The sequence below is a fragment of the Bombina bombina genome, chromosome 5 (assembly GCF_027579735.1).
Source record: "Bombina bombina isolate aBomBom1 chromosome 5, aBomBom1.pri, whole genome shotgun sequence".
In the NCBI taxonomy this organism is placed as follows: domain Eukaryota; kingdom Metazoa; phylum Chordata; class Amphibia; order Anura; family Bombinatoridae; genus Bombina; species Bombina bombina.
The window spans coordinates 21,088,669-21,113,998 of NC_069503.1; the positions used below are offsets into that span (position 1 = coordinate 21,088,669).

The 25,330-nt window shown below is 37.4% G+C and overlaps 1 protein-coding gene across 2 annotated transcripts in view; it reads right to left on the minus strand.

The window, feature by feature from the left end:
- Positions 1 to 249: 249 nt before the first annotated feature.
- LOC128659707 (gastrula zinc finger protein XlCGF49.1) overlaps positions 250 to 25,330 on the minus strand; it is a 46,843-nt gene continuing 21,762 nt past the window's right edge. Inside the window, exons 2-3 of one of the 2 annotated variants that reach the window (XR_008402468.1) lie at positions 3,417 to 3,873; positions 250 to 940 (exon numbers count right to left, since the gene is read on the minus strand). Coding sequence is in view for 1 of the 2 variants with exons in the window: in XM_053713278.1 (XP_053569253.1) it covers positions 17,171 to 17,875 (705 nt within the window). In the remaining variant the exon portion in view is untranslated. Of the gene's footprint in view, positions 941 to 3,416; positions 3,874 to 16,673; positions 18,073 to 25,330 lie in introns of those variants that run through there. The other variant, XM_053713278.1, reaches the window with a different exon arrangement.

Consider the following 25,330-nt stretch of genomic DNA (forward strand, 5'->3'; position numbering starts at 1 on the left):
CCCGGGTACATTTGTTTTGTCAAAGTGTTAATTTATAACTTATCCCTTGGGTTTTTAAAGAGAACCATATAGTTTGTGTTTAGTGTAAAATTTATTTTTTCTTTTTATACACGGTACTCAGATTTCTGTGATGTACATATTTTCTTAAAAGCTTTTTCAAATTTCACTACAACTTGTAACCTCTATCAGATAATCAACAATTGTTAAATTAATTTTACCAGGTGGAAATAAATCATCATCGACAATGTATTAGGTAGACCCTCTGTAAATTTAATATGGAAAAAATACTTTAATAGTTCATCATACAATCTCTGCCAACGGGCATAAAACCAAAACAATATTATCAGGTTTATGAGACAGAAGCAAATCAGAGTGATGTAGGACTTGTCTAACAAAATAACTTTTTTTCCAGGATTTGAAGGACCTGTTTATATAAAAAAAAAAAAAAAAAAAAAAATCACAGGAAAAGGGGCGTTTCAAAGTTGTATCCATGATTCTCAATTTGTACCCGAACGGTAGTGTAATAAAGTCATGTGATAACAGTCTCTTTGTATAAACACACTTTTGTGTTTTCCTCAGTGGACATGTCAACTTGTCAGTATTGTTTGTTCCTGACGATACACCTCTGCTGCGTCTACTCAAGAATTTGAAGGGTAATGCAACACTAGATCTTTTAAACTCTCAAAGCTGATTATGTCGGCGTTAGCAGAGTTCAGAGTTATAACCTTTACTTTTAAATTTGTCTTTATATTATTCAGTTTGTACCCGTAAGTCTTGGGACCAGCTGATACAAATTTGGCCATGTGTGTACCTGATGGTAGTTTACTAGTTAATTCACATAGTCATCTAAAAGGTGGATTCCAATCATCGTCCTTATCATGGTAGACACAACTCTCCAGCAGTCCGTCCAAAACTCTGTACAATTCAATTCTGGCATAAGCTGTTGTAAAACAAGCAATAAAGATGTTAGTGTTGTTGTTAAATATGTATCGTTCTTTAGAGTAATTCCAGCTAAGCATAGCCGTTTCATCATCTATAAAATCTAAAGCAGAGAGTTCATAATAAGGTAAAAAAAAGAAAAAAAACATACTTTAATAACTCATCAGGGTCTGTCACTAAGCTGGTGTTGGGTAATTTACCCCTTTGACCAAAACTTACCCCACAAAGAAATAAGATTTTTCTTTTTAGAGATTTATCTTTTATGCTTTCACCCTGCTCTGTTTTGTGTACAGTTTAAAGGGATAGTAAACACCAAAAATGTTATTGTTTAAAAGATAATCCCTTTATTTATCATTCGCCAGTTTTGTATAAACATCACTGTTATATTAATATACTTTTTACCTCTGTAATTACATTGTATCTAAGCTTCTGCTCACTGCCTCCTTATCTCAGATCTTTTGATAGACTTGCATTTCAGGCAATTAATGCTGACTCTTAAATAACTTCATGTGCATGAGTACTATGTTATCTATATGAAACACATAAACTAACGCCCTCTGGCTGTGAAAAACTGTCAAATGCAGAGACGGCATCCAAGGGCTTAGAAATTAGCATATGAGCCTACCTAGGTTTAGCTTTCAACTAAGAACAACAAGGGAACAAAGCAAATTTGATGATAAAAGTAAATTAGAAAGTTGTTTAAAATTACAAGCCCTATCTGAATCATGAAAGTTTAATTCAGACTAATTCAGAAAAGGTTGCAGTTCTGCATCTGAGGATAAAATCACTATCCATTTGTGTTCCCAGAGCTCACGGACCTCAATTTAAAAATACAACATTGTGTCAGGGGACTGTTCATCATTTTGTTCAGCATCTGGTTCTGTAAGAGCTTGACTATATACTGGTTCTGTAAGAGCTTGACTATATACTGGTTCTGTAAGAGCTTGACTATATACTGGTTCTGTAAGAGCTTGACTATATACTGGTTCTGTAAGAGCTTGACTATATACTGGTTCTGTAAGAGCTTGACTATATACTGGTTCTGTAAGAGCTTGACTATATACTGGTTCTGTAAGAGCTTGACTATATACTGGTTCTCTAAGAGCTTGACTATATACTGGTTCTCTAAGAGCTTGACTATATACTGGTTCTCTAAGAGCTTGACTATATACTGGTTCTCTAAGAGCTTGACTATATACTGGTTCTCTAAGAGCTTGACTATATACTGGTTCTGTAAGAGCTTGACTATATACTGGTTCTGTAAGAGCTTGACTATATACTGGTTCTGTAAGAGCTTGACTATATACTGGTTCTGTAAGAGCTTGACTATATACTGGTTCTACAAGAGCTTGACTATATACTGGTTCTACAAGAGCTTGACTATATACTGGTTCTGTAAGAGCTTGGCTATATACTGGTTCTGTAAGAGCTTGGCTATATACTGGTTCTGTAAGAGCTTGGCTATATACTGGTTCTGTAAGAGCTTGGCTATATACTGGTTCTGTAAGAGCTTGGCTATATACTGGTTCTCTAAGAGCTTGACTATATACTGGTTCTCTAAGAGCTTGACTATATACTGGTTCTGTAAGAGCTTGACTATATACTGGTTCTGTAAGAGCTTGACTATATACTGGTTCTGTAAGAGCTTGACTATATACTGGTTCTGTAAGAGCTTGACTATATACTGGTTCTACAAGAGCTTGACTATATACTGGTTCTACAAGAGCTTGACTATATACTGGTTCTACAAGAGCTTGACTATATACTGGTTCTACAAGAGCTTGGCTATATACTGGTTCTGTAAGAGCTTGGCTATATACTGGTTCTGTAAGAGCTTGGCTATATACTGGTTCTGTAAGAGCTTGGCTATATACTGGTTCTGTAAGAGCTTGGCTATATACTGGTTCTGTAAGAGCTTGACTATATACTGGTTCTGTAAGAGCTTGACTATATACTGGTTCTGTAAGAGCTTGACTATATACTGGTTCTGTAAGAGCTTGACTATATACTGGTTCTACAAGAGCTTGACTATATACTGGTTCTATAAGAGCTTGGCTATATACTGGTTCTGTAAGAGCTTGACTATATACTGGTTCTGTAAGAGCTTGACTATATACTGGTTCTGTAAGAGCTTGACTATATACTGGTTCTACAAGAGCTTGGCTATATACTGGTTCTGTAAGAGCTTGACTATATACTGGTTCTGTAAGAGCTTGACTATATACTGGTTCTGTAAGAGCTTGACTATATACTGGTTCTGTAAGAGCTTGACTATATACTGGTTCTGTAAGAGCTTGACTATATACTGGTTCTGTAAGAGCTTGACTATATACTGGTTCTGTTTTAAGCTGTTTCTGATACTATGTGTGCGTATTGTGACATTCTGGCTCACCTAGAGATTCTTGTTGTACGGATAATTGATTAGTGCTATACCTTCCCATCTCAACATCTTTATAGCTTTTTTTCACACTTCTTACCCTGTATGATCTGTTTAGTCATCTAGTTGTCCTATAGTTCATCCCATGTCCAACCATTGCTAGTCATGTGGTCTTGGTCTTATGGCCATCCTGCTGAAAACCTACATAACTATTGTGTATCACATTAAAAGAGGTAAAATACTGAAAGAAACAAATTTATGAAATTGCCTTGAAAGTTATAAAAATTATGCTGTAATGTGTTCAAATCATTTCTTAAGCCGACACAGTATAAAACACTGCTTATTCATTAAGCACACCATTTTCTGAATTTTGTGTTTTTGTGACACAATTGTACATTTTGTGACTTAAAACGTGTTTTTTCTCTGTTTTTGCTTTTTCCTTGGTCTGTTTTCTTCTGTACACTTCATTTTGTCTCTTTGACCCTCAGTTTGTGCGGGTATTGACGCTGTTGGTTCTTTACAGTCCTTTATCATGACTATTGCATTGGTTGTTGAATCTAATAGAGAAAATAAAGATTTGTCTAAATATTTGTGTAAATACAAAACCATAAGTCAAAGTTATCACTTACTATTTATTTTTTCTTTTACATTTCCTTTGGTTTGGTGCTTGTGTACATCTGCTGTTACAGGAATTGTTTTAGTTCACTTTAGTGTTTCTGATAAAAAGGAGAATATTTAGAATCTTATTTAACAGGGATATTTCCAGAGATATTCACTTAGGACTCTTTAAACTCACCACTAATTACTGCATCTCCACATCATCCACACCAGATTTATCTTGGTCACCAAATCCATTTGCCACTTCATAAAGTTTTGTGTGGTGCTACAGTCGTTTTCACATTAATAACATACAGCATTGTAAGCAGGACTGTATCATCAGAAACTATATTTTATACACATTATTTTAGCTTAAAGGGACACTCAAGTCAAAATTAAAATTGAATGCTCTATCTGAATCATTAAAGTTTAAACAACTTTCCAATTTACTTCCCTTAAAAGAAAGTGCACAGTCTTTTAATAGTTAAACTTTTTGAGTCACCAGCTCCTACTGAGCATGTGCAAGAATTCACCGAATAAGCATATATGCATTTGTGATTGGCTCATGGCTGTCACATGGGGGGAGTGGAAATAGACATAAATTAAAATAAAAATAAAATATAAAAATCTACTGCTCATTTGAAGTTCAGACTAAGTGCTATTGCATTGTCTTTTTCTCTTGCATTTGTTGATTATGCAAATCTACTGTGTTGACTGCTCCTTTAAAAACCATGCACATCATAAAAAAGCTGGTTTAGCTTAAAACATGCATATCATGAAAATACATTTTTCTGTGAACAAAATCACAAAACAAAGGCGCCTCCTAGTGTGATACAGGGGGTGATAAATGGATGATATATAGATACTCACAAGTGGAGCAGCACCCAGTTGTGCTAAATAGGGCAATTGGGTGCTGCTCCCCTTGTGAGTATCTATATATCATCCATTTACCACCCATTGTATCACACTAGGAGGCGCCTTTGTTCACAGAAAAATTTGTATCCTGACTGTTTGCCTGACAAAGAGTTGACTCCAGATTGGGTGTGATCAACACAAGATCTACTACATGAACAACACAGGAGGAATATCAAGAGGAGACATATATACCCTTGGATCTCCAGATTGGGTGTGATCAACACAAGATCTACTACATGAACAACACAGGAGGAATATCAAGAGGAGACATATATACCCTTGGATCTCCAGATTGGGTGTGATCAACACAAGATCTACTACATGAACAACACAGGAGGAATATCAAGAGGAGACATATATATACCCTTGGATCTCCAGATTGGGTGTGATCAACACAAGATCTACTACATGAACAACACAGGAGGAATATCAAGAGGAGACATATATACCCTTGGATCTATTCAAAGACTGACATCGTGTACAGATAAGAGACAATATTATCCCCTGTGCTGATATATATCAAGATATTGTCTGATAACATATGCTATATGTGCAATACTATTTGTAATTCATAGCCAATAGTATATATTGTTTGGTTAATCCATTTATGCTCCTAGGGCAGTGGGATCAATTACAAGAAACCCATACTTTAACTAATCACTTTATATTATATATAATTTAATATATTTATGGTTATTCTCCATTGCGCCCCCTAGAGTTGACACCTAGTGTGTTCAACAAGTAATATCATGACAATATACACACACATCTTTAAATTAAATATCAGAAAGAGGCTGTTGACAAAAAGACAAAATCAACATAGAAGTTGAACAGAAGTATGCATTTGTATAGCACTTCACTCTCCCAATAAATAACCGTAATTATACCATCAAGATGGGAGATATGATTAGGTGATAGAAGTTACAATATAACCTTTATTGGTTTATTTAAAATTGGAAAACAAACAACAACATAAAATTTAAAAACAACAAAAAATTTTAGACCAATGGAGCTTGTATTGGCTAACACGTAGATGTATTGAATATTAAAGTAATTATCAGATACATGAGGGGGTTAAATTCCTTGGTTTTGGGGTTGATAGAATATCTAGATTGTCAGCTAGATAATGTGGATCCCCAAAACAGAATAAATGAGGTCACCCCTGCTTATGAGACAGATGTTGTCATATAGTGTCTTTTGTCAGTGGCTCAAATATGTAAAAGGTAGATTGGTTGTGTATTTTCACTTACACTGGATACTAGATATACTTAGCTCGGTGTGGATACCCTGGCCTTATATTATTTACCAATAGTTTTTGACACAGGATCTTTAATTTACATTGGTTCAATTATAAGAGTTTATTTGCACAAAGTGTTTTGTCTGTGGCTCTTATTGTTCTAATGTCAAGTATGATGGACCATTCTTGTTAGATTATTGAACAACTTCTAGTATGGTAAAGTATCTCTTATCATTGATTCATAGCGTCCGCTTGTTACACAATTGTTTTTAGGGAACATAAATTGTCAGTTTTACTTAGGAGATGGTTATCCTTATATATTTAACCAACTTTATATCTTTTTGTTGTACTGTATTGGTGCTTCTGTTAGAGTGTACAATTCTGTAGTATCCAGTAATTCGATATCACATCTTTTAATGTTATGTCTCTTGTCAGTGACTCATAATGTCCACTTTTAGATAAGAAATAAAAAGAATTTTTTCACCAGCTTATGTTCTTGTTTTCTGTATATATTTAGAAGATTGTTTGTAATGACATTTAGTGTGGTGTTAATATTTAATTCAATTGTCATAAAGTAGCACTTGGCTATGAGTATAGCTTTAAATCTCCAGATTTACACTGTGATATTATTGCCAGTTTTATGCCATCTAATTATCTGCTTTTCAGCTTACAGAAATAACGGTTACTTTGGAAAATGGCGCTGAGCCTGTATTTTGGCCCGTGTGTATTCACCTTTGCTATTCACCCTTGTTTACTAATACTGTTCCAAAGGCTATATTACTGTGTCAATACGTAATAAAATAGAATATATATGCGCAATAGTGGGAGCTCTTAAGTAATCTATTGGTTAGCACTATACGCTTAAAATTATTTAGCAGGCAGTCTTGTGCAGCACAGGGGGCTTCCCTGTTGTTATCTAAATGTATTAATACGCACTTGTTTTAGATTTTATCAAGCTGCTACTTAAAGTGAAGGTAAAGTTAATCTGTCTGCCACAAAAAAATCAATATATCACCCAAAAATAATAGCATGTTCATTCATCAATTCTTATATTTTTCAATTTTACCTTTGTTATCTATTATAATGTGCTCCGATTTTGCTTCGAATAAAACAACCCGTTTTTTTTTTTTTTTTTTTTTCTAAACAACGATCACGTTGTTTAGACATCGAATTGATTTTTTGGCCGTTAGGCGGCCGTCAATTGACGTCAGAAGGGGATGCTTAATTGTGCGCATGCGCGACTATTTTTACTTCCTCCTTGAAAAGCGAGCGCGTCCTCGTGTAGCGCATGCGCATTCAGCGGTTCATTTGTTTGCCAAGTCTCAACCACATCGGATCGCATATTGCAACAATTTTGTTACATTTCAATTGCTGCATCTATTCCTATAAGCTGTTTGAGCCATACTCACACACCTATACTGTCGCTTCACAAATATAGGGCGCGATCCGATATGCAGCGCCCCCCCCCCCTCCGCCCGAAGTTTCAGCGCGCAACTCGAGCTATCCCACATACGGCGACATCAGAGGCTAAAGTGCCGTAAGTCTGATAAACCAGCGATGTCCAGAAATCTGCGTAAGTACAAATTTCTAGAGTCGCCAGTGACTTACGGCACTTTAGAAACTGCCGGCGCCTACAAAACCTGACTAAACTATGAAATCACCCGCACTGTCTAACACGCCTCCTAAACATAGCCCGACACGTCTAACCCTCTATCCGCTATTCCCCCTCACTATCCTAACAATAAAAAAAAGTTATTAACTCCTAAACCACCGCTCCCGGACCCCGCCGCCACCTAATAAAGTTATTAACCCCTAAACCGCCGCTCCCGGACCCCGCCGCCAGCTATATTAAATCTATAACCCCCTAAAGTGAGCCCCTAACACCGCCGCCATCTACCTTACCTACCCCCTAAAGTGAGCCCCTACCCCGCCGCCATCTATTTCAAAATTATTAACCCCTAATTTAATCCCCCTACCCCACCGCCAGCTATATTCAATTATTTAACCCCTAAAATACTAAACTATTTCTACCACTAAACCTAAGTCTAACCCTACAAATAGCCCTGAAAAGGGCTTTTTGCGTGGCATTACCCCAAAGTAAACTGCTCTTTTGCCAGCCCTTAAAAGGGCTTTTGGCGGGGCTTTGTCACAAAGTAATCAGCTCTTTTGCCTACAATCTAAATCCCCCTACACCGCTGCCACCTATAATAAATGTATTAACCCCTAATCTAATCCCCCTACACCGCCGCCACCTATATTAAACACATTAACCCCTAATCTAATCCCCCTACACCGCCGCCAGCTATATTAACTATATTAACCCTAATTATATTAGGGTTAATATCGTTATTATATTATCTATATACTAAGTATAATAACCCTATCTAACTAACATCCCTAACTAAACTCTTATTAAAATAAATCGAATAGGGGGGAACTTCCGGGCAGCGGCCATGTTCAGTCGCAAGATTGTTTGCTGCATCACATACTTCCACTAATCTCCCTAAATACCCCTTTTTTATGCTTTGTTGAGTATATCTTCTCATTGATCTGTTCATGGCAGAGACAGCCCTATCGAAAGATACCAACATTATATTGTTTTGATGCTGGATTCAGTCTACCGGAGTATCTTATAGGTTGCGGCCTACTACCTACACCCCCCGGCAGGGATTCTGAACAGCCCTGTCGTTACGGAGCAGCTAATTCCCGCAAGACGCTGCTAGATTCTCACCTGCTATACCACAAGCTGAGTGTCCTTCGATACTGATATATATATATATATATATATATATCATGGAAGCCACCCAACTGCTTAGGGAAATAGGCAATCTACTTTTCTACTATCAAGAAGCCTTCTCGGACACCATTAGAGGCACACTCCACGCTCCATTAGAAGTACCGACTGTGAGTTCCTCATTTACAGATCCTTACTACAATCCGTGTGGCGGAAAAGATGTTAAGGCTACGGATGGGACCCTAGCTACCTCCCAGACATACAGGTCTGAGCAGTCGGAAACCCTATCAGCTATGGAAGGCATGTTGAGGGCGGATGATTTACCAGAAAATGGAGAGGCTCACATGATACTTACACTTGATGGCTCAGATGGCGGTCCGGTGGCTCCCGAGCTGCTGTCTGAAAGTGCCATCGCTATAACACACCGGGCCAAGTTCCGGAGTGGTGCCCTGACAGAACTGGGTGCGGTAGGGGCAAGTAAAGCCCAGGGTGGAAGAGACAAATCTTCGAAGAGGGTAAGGCAGCAGCATAATGCAATGTATGCTAATCGGCTCCGTGTGCTACTCCTTGCTGACAGACAGACGGTTACGGCTGTTCAGAAGGTGCTTCAGAGAGGGACACAAAGAGGACTTTGGCTAAACAGCGATATATTCCACAACCATCATGAACCCCCTCCTGAGGAGTGCATATATGTGAGCACGGGGAAAACTGAGACTGCTAACATTATAGTGGGGAATGTGTCTCAACGCCTAGGAATAGGCTGAAAGTTATGCAAAATCACTCCTAAAGGTCCTATGTCAGTATATATTGAACATTATTCCAACTGCTTAATCATAATTGCTGTTCTCTAGAACTGTATAGCTCCTTGCTTGTTGCTTTGACACTTACATCTGACAAGCACATTTCCCTTCCCCCCACCATCGTTCTTTTATGTGTGTACTCCCTTGACTGTTTGATATTACCTAAATTCCTTATGTCTCCTATAAAGTGGTAGATTGAGACTATAAATGTTCTCACTATGAAAGTATCAGATGGAATGCGCAATTGTCTACTTCTATGTAAGGCTCAGAAACTGAGAGATAGCACATCTGTTCCCAAGTTTAGTCGTTTAGACCGTATAGTAATATATACCCCTGTCCTCATGTTAATTTTCTTAGTCCCCCTCACTACAGCTATCACTTTAATTGTAATTGGGGTATGGGGAAATGGCTTCTGCTTTACATTGATGGAATTCCCTCTATAGTTACAGTTATGGCTTACAACTTAATAAGGGACACTCAGCTATAATCCAATTGTTATTTGTTCAATTACTCTACTGTAAAACCGAAGTTATACTCATGCATATTTGTTATATCAACAGTTAAAAAGGTCTATCAAGGTCCAAAAGTGACCTCATATGATTGTAATTCTCCAACTATCCCTTTTACTAGCTTAGTTGGAGGTCCAAAAGTGGCCTCATCAGTCTCAGGGAGAAACGTAAAACAAAAAATGTGGGTTAGAGTTTGTTGTCTTTTGATATATAATGAAGGTACTATTTAGATAATTGTTTTTATTATTGAATTTTACACTCCTGTATTAGCTGCAATTTTTTGTAAGTTGGGTTATGATTTACTGCTGTGAAGTGTAATGGCTGTACAACCCTTCTTTAAAAGTGCCTGTATGACTATGTTCCTTTAACCCTCAATAAAAATTATTAAATATAAAAATAAATTGAATATTAATATTATTAATGAAAATATTCCTATTTAAATCTAAATACTTACCTATAAAATAAACCCTAAGATAGCTACAATGTAATTAATAATTACATTGTAGCTATTTTAGGGTTTATATTTATTTTACAGGTAACTTGGTATTTATTTTAACTAGGTACAATAGCTATTAAATAGTTAATAACTATTTAATAGCTACCTAGTTAAAATAATTACTATTTACCTGTAAAATAAATCCTAACCTAAGTTACAAATACACCTACACTATCAATAAATTAAATAAACTACAAATATCTAAACTAAAATACAATTAAATAAACTAAATTACAACAAAAAAAACCAAACACTAAATTACAAAAAATAAAAAAAAGATTACAAGATTTTTAAGCTAATTACACCTATTCTAAGCCCCCTAATAAAATAATAAAGCCCCCCCCCCCAAAAAAAATTCCCTACCCTATTCTAACTTAAACAAGTTCAAAGCTCTTTTACCTTACCAGCCCTTAAAAGGGCCTTTTGCGGGGCATGCCCCAAAGAAAACTGCTCTTTTGCCTGTAAAAAAAAACACAATACCACCCCCCAACATTACAACCCACCACCCACATACCCCTAATCTAACCCAAACCCCCCTTAAATAAACACTACCCCCCTGAAGATCTCCCTACCTTGTCTTCACCCAACCGGGCCGAACTCCTCATCCGATCCGGGCGATGTCTTTATCCAAGCGGCAGCAAAGTCTTCTTCCATCCGGCGGCATCTTCCATCAAGCGGCATCTTCAATCTTCTTTCTTCGCTCCTCCGACGCGGAGCATCCATCCGGCACGACGACTTCCAGACGAATGAGGTTCCTTTAAATTACGTCATCCAAGATGGCGTCCGTCGAATTCCGATTGGCTGATAGGATTCTATCAGCCAATTGGAATTAAGGTAGAAAAATCTGATTGGCTGATTGAATCAGCCAATCAGATTCAAGTTCAATCCGATTGGCTAAACCAATCAGCCAATTGGATTGAACTTGAATCTAATTGGCTGATTCAATCAGCCAATCAGATTTTTCTACCTTAATTCCGATTGGCTGATAGAATCCTATCAGCCAATCGGAATTCGACGGACACCATCTTGGATGACGTCATTTAAAGGAACTTCATTCGTCGGGAAGTCGTCGTGCCGGATGGATGCTCCGCGGCGGAGGAGCGAAGAAAGAAGATTGAAGATGCCGCTTTGCTTGAAGACATCACCGGCTGGAAGAAGACTCTCTGCCGCTTGCTTGAAGACATCGCCGGATGGAAGAAGACTCTCTGCAGCTTGATTGAAGACATCGCCCGGATCGGATGAAGAGTTTTGCCCGGCTGGGTGAATACAAGGTAGGGAGATCTTCAGGGGGGTAGTGTTAGGTTTATTTAAGGGGGGTTTGGGTTAGATTAGGGGTATGTGGGTGGTGGGTCGTAATGTTGGGGGGTGGTATTGTGGGTTTTTTTTCAGGCAAAAGAGCAGTTTTCTATGGGGCATGCCCCACAAAAGGCCCTTTTAAGGGCTGGTAAGGTAAAAGAGCTAACTTTTTTAATTTAGAATAGGGTAGGGAATTTTGTTTATTTTGGGGGGCTTTATTATTTTATTAGGGGGCTTAGAATAGGTGTAATTAGCTTAAAAATCTTGTAATTTTTTTTATTTTTTGTAATTTAGTTTATTTAATTGTATTTTAGTTTAGATATTTGTAGTTTATTTAATTTATTGATAGTGTAGGTGTATTTGTAACTTAGGTTAGGATTTATTTACAGGTAAATTGGTACTTATTTTAACTAGGTAGCTATTAAATAGTTAATAACGATTTAATAGCTACCTATTGTACCTTGTTAAAATAAATACCAAGTTACCTGTAAAATAAATATAAACCCTAAAATAGCTACAATGTAATTATTAATTACATTGTAGCTATCTTAGGGTTTATTTTATAGGTAAGTATGTAGATTTAAATAGGAATATTTTCATTAATAATATTAATATTAGATTTATTTTAATAAGAGTTTAGTTAGGGATGTTAGAGTTAGATAGGGTTATTATACTTAGTATATAGATAATATAATAACGATATTAACTATATTAACCCTAATATAATTAGGGTTAATATAGCTGGCGGCGGTGTAGGGGGATTAGATTAGGGGTTAATACATTTATTATAGGTGGCAGCGGTGTAGGGGGATTTAGATTGTAGGCAAAAGAGCTGATTACTTTGTGACAAAGCCCCGCCAAAAGCCCTTTTAAGGGCTAGCAAAAGAGCAGTTTACTTTGGGGTAATGCCACGCAAAAAGCCCTTTTCAGGGCTATTTGTAGGGTTAAACTTAGGTTTAGTGGTAGAAATAGTTTAGTATTTTAGGGGTTAAATAATTGAATATAGCTGGCGGCGGGGTAGGGGGATTAAATTAGGGGTTAATAATTTTAAAATAGATGGCGGCGGGGTAGGGGCTCACTTTAGGGGGTAGGTAAGGTAGATGGCGGTGGGGTAGGAGCTCACTTTAGGGGGTAGGTAAGGTAGATGGCGGCGGTGTAAGGGGCTCACTTTAGGGGGTAGTTTAATATAGTTGGCGACGGTGTAGAGGGATCACATTAGGGGGTAGTTAATGTAGGTGGCGGCGGTGTCCGGGAGCCGTGGTTTAGGGGTTAATAACTTTATTAGGGATTGCGGCGGGGGATCGCGGTTGACAGGTAGATAGACATTGCGCATGCGTTAGGTTTATTTTGCAGGTAGTTTAGGTAGTTACAGGGCTCCAATAGACAGCGTAAGGCTTACTACGGCTGCTATTCGATACCAAACTGCGCTAGTTTGGTATACCTGCCTATGGCCCAAAAAACTACGGGCGATGGCAGAAATATACGAGCGTATATAGGATACCAAACCAGCGCAAAATTCAGTGTCGCCGGCATTTGCGGGCGACGCTGCATATAGGATCGGGCCCATAGTATTGAATGAGTCTCGCAACTCATTCAATACTATGTTGCAGATTTTGGACGCATGCGCTGAGGAGTTCTATTACCGCGATTAACGCATGCGCAATAGCGAGAGATAATTTTTGGGCGCATGCGCGGTAATTAGAGGCTCGATGTGCACGAGCGTAGTTCAAACGTATAGAGCGGGTGCGACTGCTCTATACGTCAATGTATAGCAAACACAGAAATGCTGGATGGGAGGAGTTAGGATCGCAATAATTAGAAAAATATCAAGGTAGGCAAATACGGTCAAATATAAGATTATTGAAAAAATAAACATAGCGACTACGTTGTACGTTGGAAAAGGAAAATACATATCAATTTGTATGTGAAAAACTTTACCTTCACTTTAATAACTACCATCACAAGTAAACTTTGTATCGAGTGCTGCTGTTAGCCCCAAGTAAGTGTTCACATTTTCTATGCTCTTATGCACTTTAGAAAACATGTGAAAGATGAGTGTTATTGGGTGAGAATTAAACAGTCATGGGTGGGTTGATATTAAAAAAAAAACAAAAAAAACCAAACAACAACATTCATATAACCCATCATCTAATAATTGTTTCAATTAATTTTGATAACTTCTGTCTTGATTAGTTTTGAGGAGTGTATAGTTGTTAACATAATTTAATTGTCTGTGGGCTTCTGTTTTGTAGTCCTCAGTATCCCAGACCACAATACTCCCTCCCTTGTCAGATTTTTTTATTATTATGTCATTTCTAGATTGAAGGTCTTTCAGTGCCCTCCAGTCTTGTCAAATTAAAATTTTTAGATTGAATTCTATTTAATACTAGTTCTTGTTCAACTCTTGAATGAAAGGTCTCTAGAATAGTACTCTGGGATTGTATGGGATGAAACCAGGATTTATTCTTAAACCCTACATGTCTCTCTGTTTGATCAGTCATTTTAGGGAGTTGTGTTCAGATTCCAAATGTCTTAGCCCTTCTTTAGTACATATGTCTGAGAAACCCCAAAGGGTATCCTGAATAGATGGCTGTACTGTGGTTGTCATGAGTGAATCTTGGTCCAAGTGTCATTTCAACCTTGTTAAGGTCACTAAAGAAATGTTTCTTGAGATTAAAGATTTCTAATACATTGACATCTAGTAATGTCTCAAACAGGTTGAAGCTGGCACTGGGTACAAAATTTAGTCCATAATTAAGGATTTTTTTCTTGTATGGGGGTCAGTTCAGTAGAGGATAGGTTAATCACAAGCGAGTTACATATTTCTCTCTGCCTCTGGTTGCTCGCAGTTGGTAGCGATTGGGCTGGGGTGGCGGTCCATGGTAGTTCATCTGTATAGGGGGATTTGTTTTGATCATGCCTGGTGCTAAAAAAGCCTGGTCCAATTTGCTCTTATCTGATTCATAGTGCCGTTGTTGTGGTTGGTTATGTTATACTGTGTATCTGTTGTATCCCGTTTTCTTTTTAATGCCAGTTAGGTGGCTATTATCAGCTGTGGCTACCTGTGCAGGTTTAAATACTGATGGGCCCCTAGTGTATCGCCCACGTGTATTATGTCCTCTATTATTAGGATGTGTAGTGCATGCTGGTAGACTAGGGGGTGGTTCCACAGCCACTTCTGTCTCCTCACCTGTGTCTTCAGCTGATTCTGCCTCTGTCAGAAAAAGTTACATGTCTAACTCTAGATCTGTTTCTATGTCCTGATCTATTGTTGTATCTGTATCAGACATATCTCGCACTTACTTTGCTACATTATACACGTTAGGTACCATCTTGTAACACACAACTATTTAGTGGATAATATACTTAAACATTTCTTAAATTACTGTGATTACCACTTAGGGATCAATTTTATCCCTGATCTGTGGCATTGTTGCATTTACACATATTGATGTAATGGTTATCACAAAGTCTTTCTAGACAAATATTGCTAAGTGCTTTTCACTATTGGCACACTATTCCTATGTGATAGGTGTATTATAAGTTTCTAGCATAGTATTATGATTCACCATTGCTGTACTAGAGAGTGACAAACTCTAGTCTTAAAATTACTTAAGTGATTGACATATTAAAAACAAGTGTGTGCACCTGTATTTATATAAGACTGGGGTGTTTAAACTTGAGAGGAAGTGAGAAGAACAAGGTCTATGATTACGGCTCTTAGGAGCTGAAATGTGTCAGACAAGTACACCTGTGCCACCTGTCTGATTTTACCAGTATGCAGTTGCCGTTTTTAATCTGACAAAATAAAGCTGAATTGATTTCATTTGCAGAGTTTGAGACTTTTTGCACTCTCCGTTTGGATACCTATACTTCAACAGTGTCCCGGATTGCAGCATTTATCCACCTTGCTATTACCGTTGCCTAGAAGGGAGATGCATTCTACTGACGAGTAACCGACGTTACACTCAGGGGCGGAAGACTGGGAGTGCGACTGCTATTCAGTGGAATAGCACCATTACGCCACGGACGGACTCTCCTACAAGGGCTGAATGCACAGAAGATATACTTTTACTAAGGAGGAAAGCGACCAGATCGCTGGGCAATTCCCCCCACTTTGAGTGGGGTGGTACCACTTTATCCTCCAACACTTTTATACCTATGGTGAATGGCAGTCACACACACACTATTAAGTGTCTACTGTGTGAATAGACTCTGCACTACTATATATTTAGTTGGCTCGTCACTACTGTGCCCCCACATTTTACCACCCTTCTTTCTCCATATTACCTGCTTAAGGGTTATATACTTTTTTTGAACTTTATAACAATAACTCATCAGCTTCATGAACAAGAAGTTACTTCCCCTTCTTAGTGATTATATGGAGGTTTGTTTTGTTTTTTTAATATATTTTTTTTTATGCACAAACAAAAAAGGGTATGTTTCATACAAAAGTCACCTTCGGTTGCATTTATTAAAAGAATTTTAATAACAAGTCAGTTCAAAACACATAGAAAATCATTTCTTCTATAAAACACTTTAATAAGAAAAACCACTAAAAAGCAATGCCACAATAAAGGATTGGGCCAGCAAAAGACTCTATACTAAAATAGCAAAATATTCTTCATTTAGTTTTCATTGTAATCAATTAGTGTAGACTCTAAGAAGTTTGGTATCATATTTAAAAAAAAAAATATAAAATAAAAATATATATAGTATGATGCTAGAACCATAATGAACAATTAAGAAGTTTAGAAATGAATGCCTGCCATTTGTATGTTCTTAATCTATATTGAAAATATAGTCTCATTGTTTAAATAGCTTGTTGGGATTTTTTATTATTATTGCCATTTTAGACAACACATAAATTAGGAAGATAACTCTTAGGGAAAGAAGCATTACAATTAATGTTTCTATGCTGAGCAAAGTATCTAAATGGATTGGAGAGAAATCATATTCAGTTATTTGAAATGAATTTACTGATGAATTGTTTTCTTCAGACAAAGACTAAGTGATGCCATATGCACTGTGATGGGTTGGATCAGAAGTGGCGAGTAACATTTTGACCTGGCTAGTAACTAAGAACTTGAAAATTTTGAGATATATATTTTTATATTTCACATATACATACATAAAATACAGAATATTAATATTACATGTATTCTATAATAAATTTGACTTCTTTGCATTTCTAGATGTCCGTTAATATAATGTGCATTATGTAAGACTAATAAAGCCATGTGATGTTCATATTGGTTTTTTTCTTTTATTTACTTTTGTAAAGATTTTCGTATGTGAATTCTTTGATGAGTTTTAAGATTTCCCTTTTGTGTAAAACTAATCCCACACTCTGTACATGTATAAGGTTTCTCTCCAGTATGAATTTTTAGATGATGCTGCAAATTGCATTGTGTTATAAATCCTTTTCCACACTTTGTACATTTATAAGGTTTTTCTCCAGTATGCGTTTTTAGATGATATTGCAGGCTCCACTCTACTGTAAAACATTTTTCACACTCTGAGCATTTATAAGGTTTCTCTCCTGTGTGAATTTTTAGATGACGTTGCAAGTTATTCTCTATTGCAAAACTTTTTCCACACTCTGTACACTTATAAGGTTTTTCTCCTGTGTGAGTTCTTTGATGGCTTAGCAAAGTACTTTGACGTGCAAATCCTTTTCCACACTCACTACACATATAAGGTTTTTCTCCTGTGTGAATCATTTGATGACGTAGCAAATTTGCTTGTTGTGTAAAAACTTTCCCACACTCTGTACATCTATAAGGTTTCTCCCCTATGTGAGTCCTTTGATTATATAACAAAGAAGTTTGATATGCAAATCCTTTCCCACACTCTGCATGTGTACGCAGGTTCTCTCCTGAGTGAGACTTTAGATGAGACAGAAGACTTTTCTTTACTGTAAAACTTTTTTCACACTCAGTACAAGTCAATGTTTTGCCTTCCATGTGCATCATTATCTGGTTTGTATTAGCAATGGATGATTTTATATCTACAGGGTGAGGAATTGCTGTACAAAATCTACAAATTTACTAGCAATTTGAATAAATTGTTGGGATATTGACAATTATATGTTCTCAGCTTTTTTTTCTCTGCAGATTCAAATGAATTCTTTTTGTTCTCTACACTGGTTGGGAATTATGTGAATTGTTATCTAGAAAAAAAAAAAAAAAAAAACACTTGAGGGTGTTACTTTCTTAAACTAAACAAAATTAAGTAAATATATACTAAATAACATTTATGGATAAAACCAATTATAATAAAATGTATTGTTACAATATTCTTTTGTTTATACCTTGTATAAAACTACTATTTATGAAAAGATTGTATGGAATAACATGTCTTTGGAGAGATGTGGAAAGACCACTAAATCAGAAGTAGTTGTGTTAATTAACAGAAAACATCATACATACTTAATTTCTTGGCCATTTTTCAGAGAATATGAATAACACAAACTTTTATTTCACTCATGGTTAGTGTTTGGCTGAAGCCATTTATTATCTATCAACTGTTGTGACAAGACCAATCTCGCCACTGTGCATTGGAGGAGCCTGGTTGCCCGCCTGCTGCCTTTAGACTATGGCCCCATGTTGAAACTGTCAACCTCCCTACGGATTATGGATTCAGGCATTATGTTTAAGTCACCCTGTGCCCATTATAGGTACAGGGTGTGAATCCAACAGTACTAAAAGGGGTTAACTCTCTCCTTGTTCAGTTTTGAGAAACTATATTTTCGGAGACAGGTTCCCTGGCATCAGCTACTGTTTACTGCAATTAGGGTTAGGTGATACGCTTTCACTTTGTTTAATCACCTCCAGAGTCCAGATTGCTAGGTGCCAGGAAGGAATCCATTGTTTTCTTGTGTTTGATTGTTTACGTAATGTAAGTTTTATGTGAATGTGATGTATACTTTTAAAATTATGAATAAATGTGGAAAAACTGTATTTATCTGCCTGTGATAATTACATTAACCCATTGTGTAAGGTAATTGTATCACAGGCAGAGGGGAGGATTTTGTGTGGGAGTGTCTGAGTGTATTGTATGCGTTTATGGGTTGTTTTACAAAAACCTGTGGGTGGTACTAATTTGTATATAAGAACAATAAACCCATAGCTCTGTCTGTTCACTGCTTGACCCTCAACACATAGCTTTGCCTTGTTCTTGGGGGGGGGGGGGATTTACTGTATGCTGTTAGAGACTGATTGCCGGGAGTGTAAGCCGCTTGAGTGCTTTTCCTGTTCAGCTGCTAGCAGCTATTCGTGAAGTTCCAGTTCTGGAGTTTGGAGCATTCCCTTGTATTCAATTCGGGAGTTTGGTGTTCTGCAGTAGCTGTGCCTCTGGAAGGGAAGATCTACTAAACGGCAGTTTAACCCTTTTATGCCTGGGGGTGCCATTACAACTGTGTTTACTCTTTTTAAATCATAATGACAACAGAAACTACCCAAATAACCCTGATCAAAAAAAAAAAAAATTTTTTACATACCCTGGTGATTTTGACCTGATAACATGCACACAAGTTGACACAAATGGGTTTGAATGGCTATTAAAGGTAACCATCCTCACCTGTGATCTGTTTTCTTGTAATTAGTGTGTGTATAAAAGGTCAATGAGTTTCTGGACTCCTGACAGACCCTTGCATCTTTCATCCAGTGCTGCACTGATGATTCTGAGTCATGGGAAAAGCAAAAGAATTGTCAAAGGATCTGCGGGAAAAGGTAGTTGAACTGTATAAAACAGGAAAGGGATATAAAAATATATCCAAGGAATTGAGGATGCAAATCAGCAGTGTTCAAACTCTAATAAAGAAGTGGAAAATGAGGGGTTCTGTTGAAACCAAACCATGGTCAGGTAGACCAACTAAACATTTCAGCCACAACTGCCAAGAAAATTGTTCGGGATGCAAAGACAAACCCACAAATAACTTCAGGTGAAATACAGGACATGTGGCGTGGCTGTTTCAAGATGCACAATAAGGAGGCACTTGAAGAAAGATGGCCTGCATGGTTGAGTCGTCAGAAGAAAGCCATTACTATGCAATTGCCACAAAGTATCCCACTTACAATATGACAAACAGCACAGAGACAAGCCTTAATCCTTCTGGCACAAAGTAATTTGGAGTGATGAGACCAAAATTTAGCTTTTTGGCCACAACCATAAACGCTACATTTGGAGAGGAGTCAACAAGGCCTATGATGAAAGGTACACCATTCCAACTGTGAAACACAGAGGTGGATTGCTGAGGTTTTGGGGATGTGTGAGCGACAAAAGGCACAGGAAATTTGGTCAGAATTGATGGCAAGAAGAATGCAGTATGTTATCAAACAACGCCTCATTTTCCACTTCTTGATTAGAGTTTAAAAACACTGCTGATTTGCATTCTCAATTCCTTGGATATCTTTTTATATCCCTTTCCTGTTTTATACAGTTCGAATACCTTTTTCTCCACAGATCCTTTGACAATTCTTTTTCTTTCCCCATGACTCAGAATCCAGAAACGTCAGTACGGCACTGGATAAAAGATGCAAGGGTCTGTCAGGAGTCCAGAAACCCATTGACCTTTTATACACACACACTAATTACAAGCAAACAGATCACAGGTGAGGATGGTTACCTTTAATAGCCATTCAAACCCCTTTGTGTTAACTTGTGTGCATGTTATCAGGCTAAAATCACCAAAAAACGTTTGATCAGGGTCATTTGGGTAGTTTCTGTTGTCATTATGATTTAAAAAGAGTAAACACAGTTGACTGATGATAAATGGCTTCAGCCAAACACTAACCATGAGTGAAAGAAAAGTTTGTGTTATTCATATTCTCTTAAAAATGGCCAAGAATTCATAAATTCTGCCATGGTATGTAAACTTTTTTTTCCCTTTTTTCCCATTCAGAGTTTGTACTCTAACCTTCATTTACATCAGCCAGGGTGTCAGGAAATACACATGCATACATATATACCAAAGAACACAAATACTTTTAATTTTTAGATTATACTGTTTGCAAGAGTAGATATCTTTAAAAATAGATTAAAATGGACAGTCTCCTTGATTTTTTTAAAAATAAAAAGATAGATAATCCCTTTATTACCTATTCCCCAACACTATTATATTAATACACTTTACCTTTGTGATCACCTTGTATTTAAGCCACTGCAAACTGTGACCTTATTTCAGTTCTTTTGAAAGACTTGCATTTTAGCCAATCAATGCTGACTCATAAATAACTCCATGGAGTGAACACAATGTTATCTGATACACATGAACTAGCACCGTCTAGCTGTAAAAATTTTTTTGAAATGCACTGAGATAAGGAGGTGGCCCTCAAGGGCTTAGAAATTAGCATATGAACCTACCTAGATTAAGCTTTTAACAAAGAATACCAAGAGAACAAAGCACATTTTAATAATAAAAGTAAATTGAAGTGTTTTAAAATTGTGTGCCCTATCTGAATTGTGAAAGTTTAATTTGGACTTTTCAGTCCCTTTTATAATTTTTTATTTATAATATCTATGATTGTGAGTTTTGCAGTATGAGTGAAAAAGCAGCGTTATAGCTCTTTTTCACTACCGCTGCTATTACGAATCTTGCAGGTACAGCTGTACCGCACACTTTTTTGGCCGTAATGCAACGTAACTACCGCAGCTTTAAAAAAGTCCTTTTTCAATGGGACTTCCATAGCGCCGGTATTACAAGTCTGCCTGGGAGGCCAAAAAGTGAGCGGTACAGCCCATAACGTAAACTGAAAGTCAGTAGTTATGAGTTTTACGCTACAAAGCTGTAGCATAAAACTCTTAACTAAAGTGCTAAAAAGTACACTAACACCCAAAAACGACCTATTAACCCCTAAACAGAGGCCCCCCACATCGCAAAAACTGAAATAAAATTATTAACCCGATCTGCCACTCCGGACATCTCCACAACCTACATTACACTTATTAACCACTAATCTGCCGCCCCCAACATTGCCGCCACTATACTAAAGTTATTAACCCCTAAACCTAACACTAAGTCTAACCCCAACCCCCACTAACTAATATAATTAAAATAATTCCTATTTAAAAATAAATACTTACCTTTAAAATAAGCCTAAAGCTAGCTACAATATAACATAGTTACATTGTATCTAGCTTAGAATTTATTTTTTATTTTACAGGCAACTTTGTATTTATTTTAGCTAGGTAGACTAATTTATAGTTATTAACTAACTACCTAGTTAAAATAAATACAGTTACCTGTAAAATAAAACCTAACCTGTTTTACACTAACATTACACTACAATTAAATCAATTACATAAATTAAATACAATTAACTAAATTACAAAAACAAACAAACACTAAATTACACAAAATAAAAAAAAGACAGATATTTAAACTAATTACACCTAATCTAATAGCCCTATAAAAATAAAGCCCCCCAAAATAAAAATAAAAAAACCCTAGCCTAAACTAAACTGCCAATGGCCCTTAAACGGGCGTTTTGCGGGACATTGCCCCAAAGAAATCAGCTCTTTTACCTGTAAATAAAAATACAAATACCGCCCCCCCCCCAACAGTAAAACTCACCACCCACACAAATAAAAACCCTATCTAAAAAACCTAAGCTCCCCATTGCCCTGAAAAGGGCATTTGGATGGGCACTGCCCTTAAAAGGGCATTTAGCTCTTTTTTGCGCCCAACCCCTAATCTAAAAATAAAACCCACACAATAAACCCTTAAAAAAAGCCTAACACTAACCCCTGAAGACAAGACATCCATCCTCAATGAAGCCGGCAGAAGTCTTCATCCAGACGGCATCTTCTATCTTCATCCATCCGGCGCGGAGCTGTTCCATCATCCTCTTGGAACAGCCAATAGAATGCAAACTCAATCCTATTGGCTGATTGCATCAGCCAATAGGATTTTGTCACCTTTAATTCTGATTGGCTGATAGAATTCTATCAGCCAATCGGAATTCAAGGGACGCCATTTAAAGGAGAATTCATTGTTCAAGAAAATGTTGATTGAAGAGGATGCTCCGCATCTCTTGAAGGAGAGATCCGCTCCACGCTGGATGGATGAAGATACCATCTGGATGAAGACCTGCCGCTTCGTTGAGGATGGATGTCGGGACTTCAAAAACTGTAAGTGGATCTTCGGGGGTTAGTGTTAGGCTTTTTTAAGGGTTTATTGGGTGGGTTTTATTTTTAGATTAGGGTTTGGGCGCAAAAAAGAGCTAAATGCCCTTTTAAAGGGCAATGCCAATCCAAATGCCTTTTCAGGGCAATGGGGAGCTTAGGTTTTTATTTGGGGGGGTTGGTTTTACTGTTCGGGGGGGGGGATTTGTATTTTTCTTTACAGGTAAAATAGCCGATTTCTTTGGGGCAATGCCCCACCAAAGGACCTTTTAAGGGCCATTAGCAGTTTAGTTTAGGCTAGGTTTTTTTTTTTTTATAGGGCTATTAGATTAGGTGTAATTAGTTTAAATATCTGATAATGTCTTTATTTTGTGCAATTTAGTTAATTGTATTTAATTTATGCAATTGATTTAATTGTAGTGTAAGGTTAGGTGTTAGTGTAAGACAGGCTAGTCCACGGATTTCATCCTTACTTGTGGGATATCGCCTCCTGGTCAGCAGGAGGCGGCAAAGAGCACCACAGCAAAGCTGTATAAATAGCTCCTCCCTTCCTATCACTAACACAGGCAAAGAGAATGACTGGAGTGGGAGGGAAGAAGTAAAGTGAGGTGTTAGTTTAGATTCTTCAATCAAGAGTTTTTTTTAAAATGGTACCAATGAGTGCTATTTTATTATAGGGTGTAGCCGTATTCCTGGTCAGCCTCTAGAAAAAGAAAAAAAGTAGAGCTTTAAAGCAATGGGCTTTAAAGCAATGGGAACTGGTGGGATTTAATTCTCACTGCGCCTCCAATACCGAGTCCTGCCCTTCAGATGATGGTCTTAGCAGATATTAACTAAGGCCCTGTATGTGTCCACAGAACTGCAGGAGGGAGAAGACCTCTTGATCCTGTGAGACCGGTCATGCTGTCGCTCATAATAGAGGAAAGTGCAGTCCTTTATTACTCTGGGACATAAAATTAACTCAGAATAGACTGTATGCTTACCTATCTGAAAAGTGGGGAATTAGATTTTTATGTGGACTTCCCTTATTACTCGGAGACATTACATAACTTTATCCCTATGTGTCAAAAGAGGTTAAGTTATTGGGCAGTTTTCTGCAGTCTCAGAAGCCGCATCTACTTCCTTCAGTACTGCTTTCAAGGGCTTACATTCCTGAAGTTTGCAGCTCAGGAGCGTTATCCTGTTTCAGTTTTAACTTGCTAATACGGGATGTCATGAGGAATAAATGATGTTGCATGTCCCTGCTTTAACATGAATGTATTTACAGGGCGTTGTTACATGTCTCTGCCTCCAACGGCTTTTATTAATAGAAAACTAACAGCCGACAGAGGTATTACTTCATGTCCTCACTCCCAAAGGGCTTATTTTAATAAATAGCCGACAGGGAGGTTTATTTACTTTAACAAGCTGTTATACATGTTGCTACATGTCTTGGCTCCCAACGGCTTATATTAGAGAACTATCAGCCGAGACAGAGAGGTTTATTTTATTGAACATGCAGTGTGTTGTATTTGTTTCGTTCCCTACGGCTTCTTGTACAAAGATGGCAGGCGACTAGGAGATTTACTTCCCCGTTCCTGCCATATGTGAGACAACGACTTGTATGGCATTGCGAGCTGACTGGGGAATTTATTTACTTTTCATAAGTGCCCATGAGGTTCTCCGACGGCTCCATTTCTCATAAATTAGCGGCCAGGGAGATTTAACTGATACGCCCACGATGGGCGGAGCTAAGATACGCTCAATGGTTTGCGCGCCTTTTGAACATTCCTTCAATGGACACCAGATGCTTTCTCTGCTGTGTTGCAGCAAAAAAAAAAAAAAAAAAAAAAAAATATAGTAGAGAGGCTCTGCACGCTTTAGGTGTCTGTTTCCCTTATTTCTATGTGGATCAGTATATGTTGGGTCCACAGAGATATGTTTTCACATGTTATAGGCTTAATTGGCGACAGAAATAAAACATTCTTTTAAACTGTAGCCTATGTTCTCCCTGTTGCGGTGGGGTTCTGGTTTAGTTAACATACTGCTCGGAGAGGTACATTAGCAGTTTCCTACCGAGGGGTATGGATACCTTGCAAGTTTATTTAACCAAAGTATGGGGGTCCTGTGGCCCAGTGGCCAGGTACACTGCTCCCCATCCCAAAGGTTGTGAGTTTGAACCTGGCTACAGCTGCTAATTTTTACTATTTTCTGCAGCTAATATAAAGGAATAATGTTATCCTTTTTTACAATTTAAAGAGACAGTAACATTTTCCTGTGTTAAATTTTATTGTAAATGCTCCTTCTAAAGCGGTGGCTGTTAT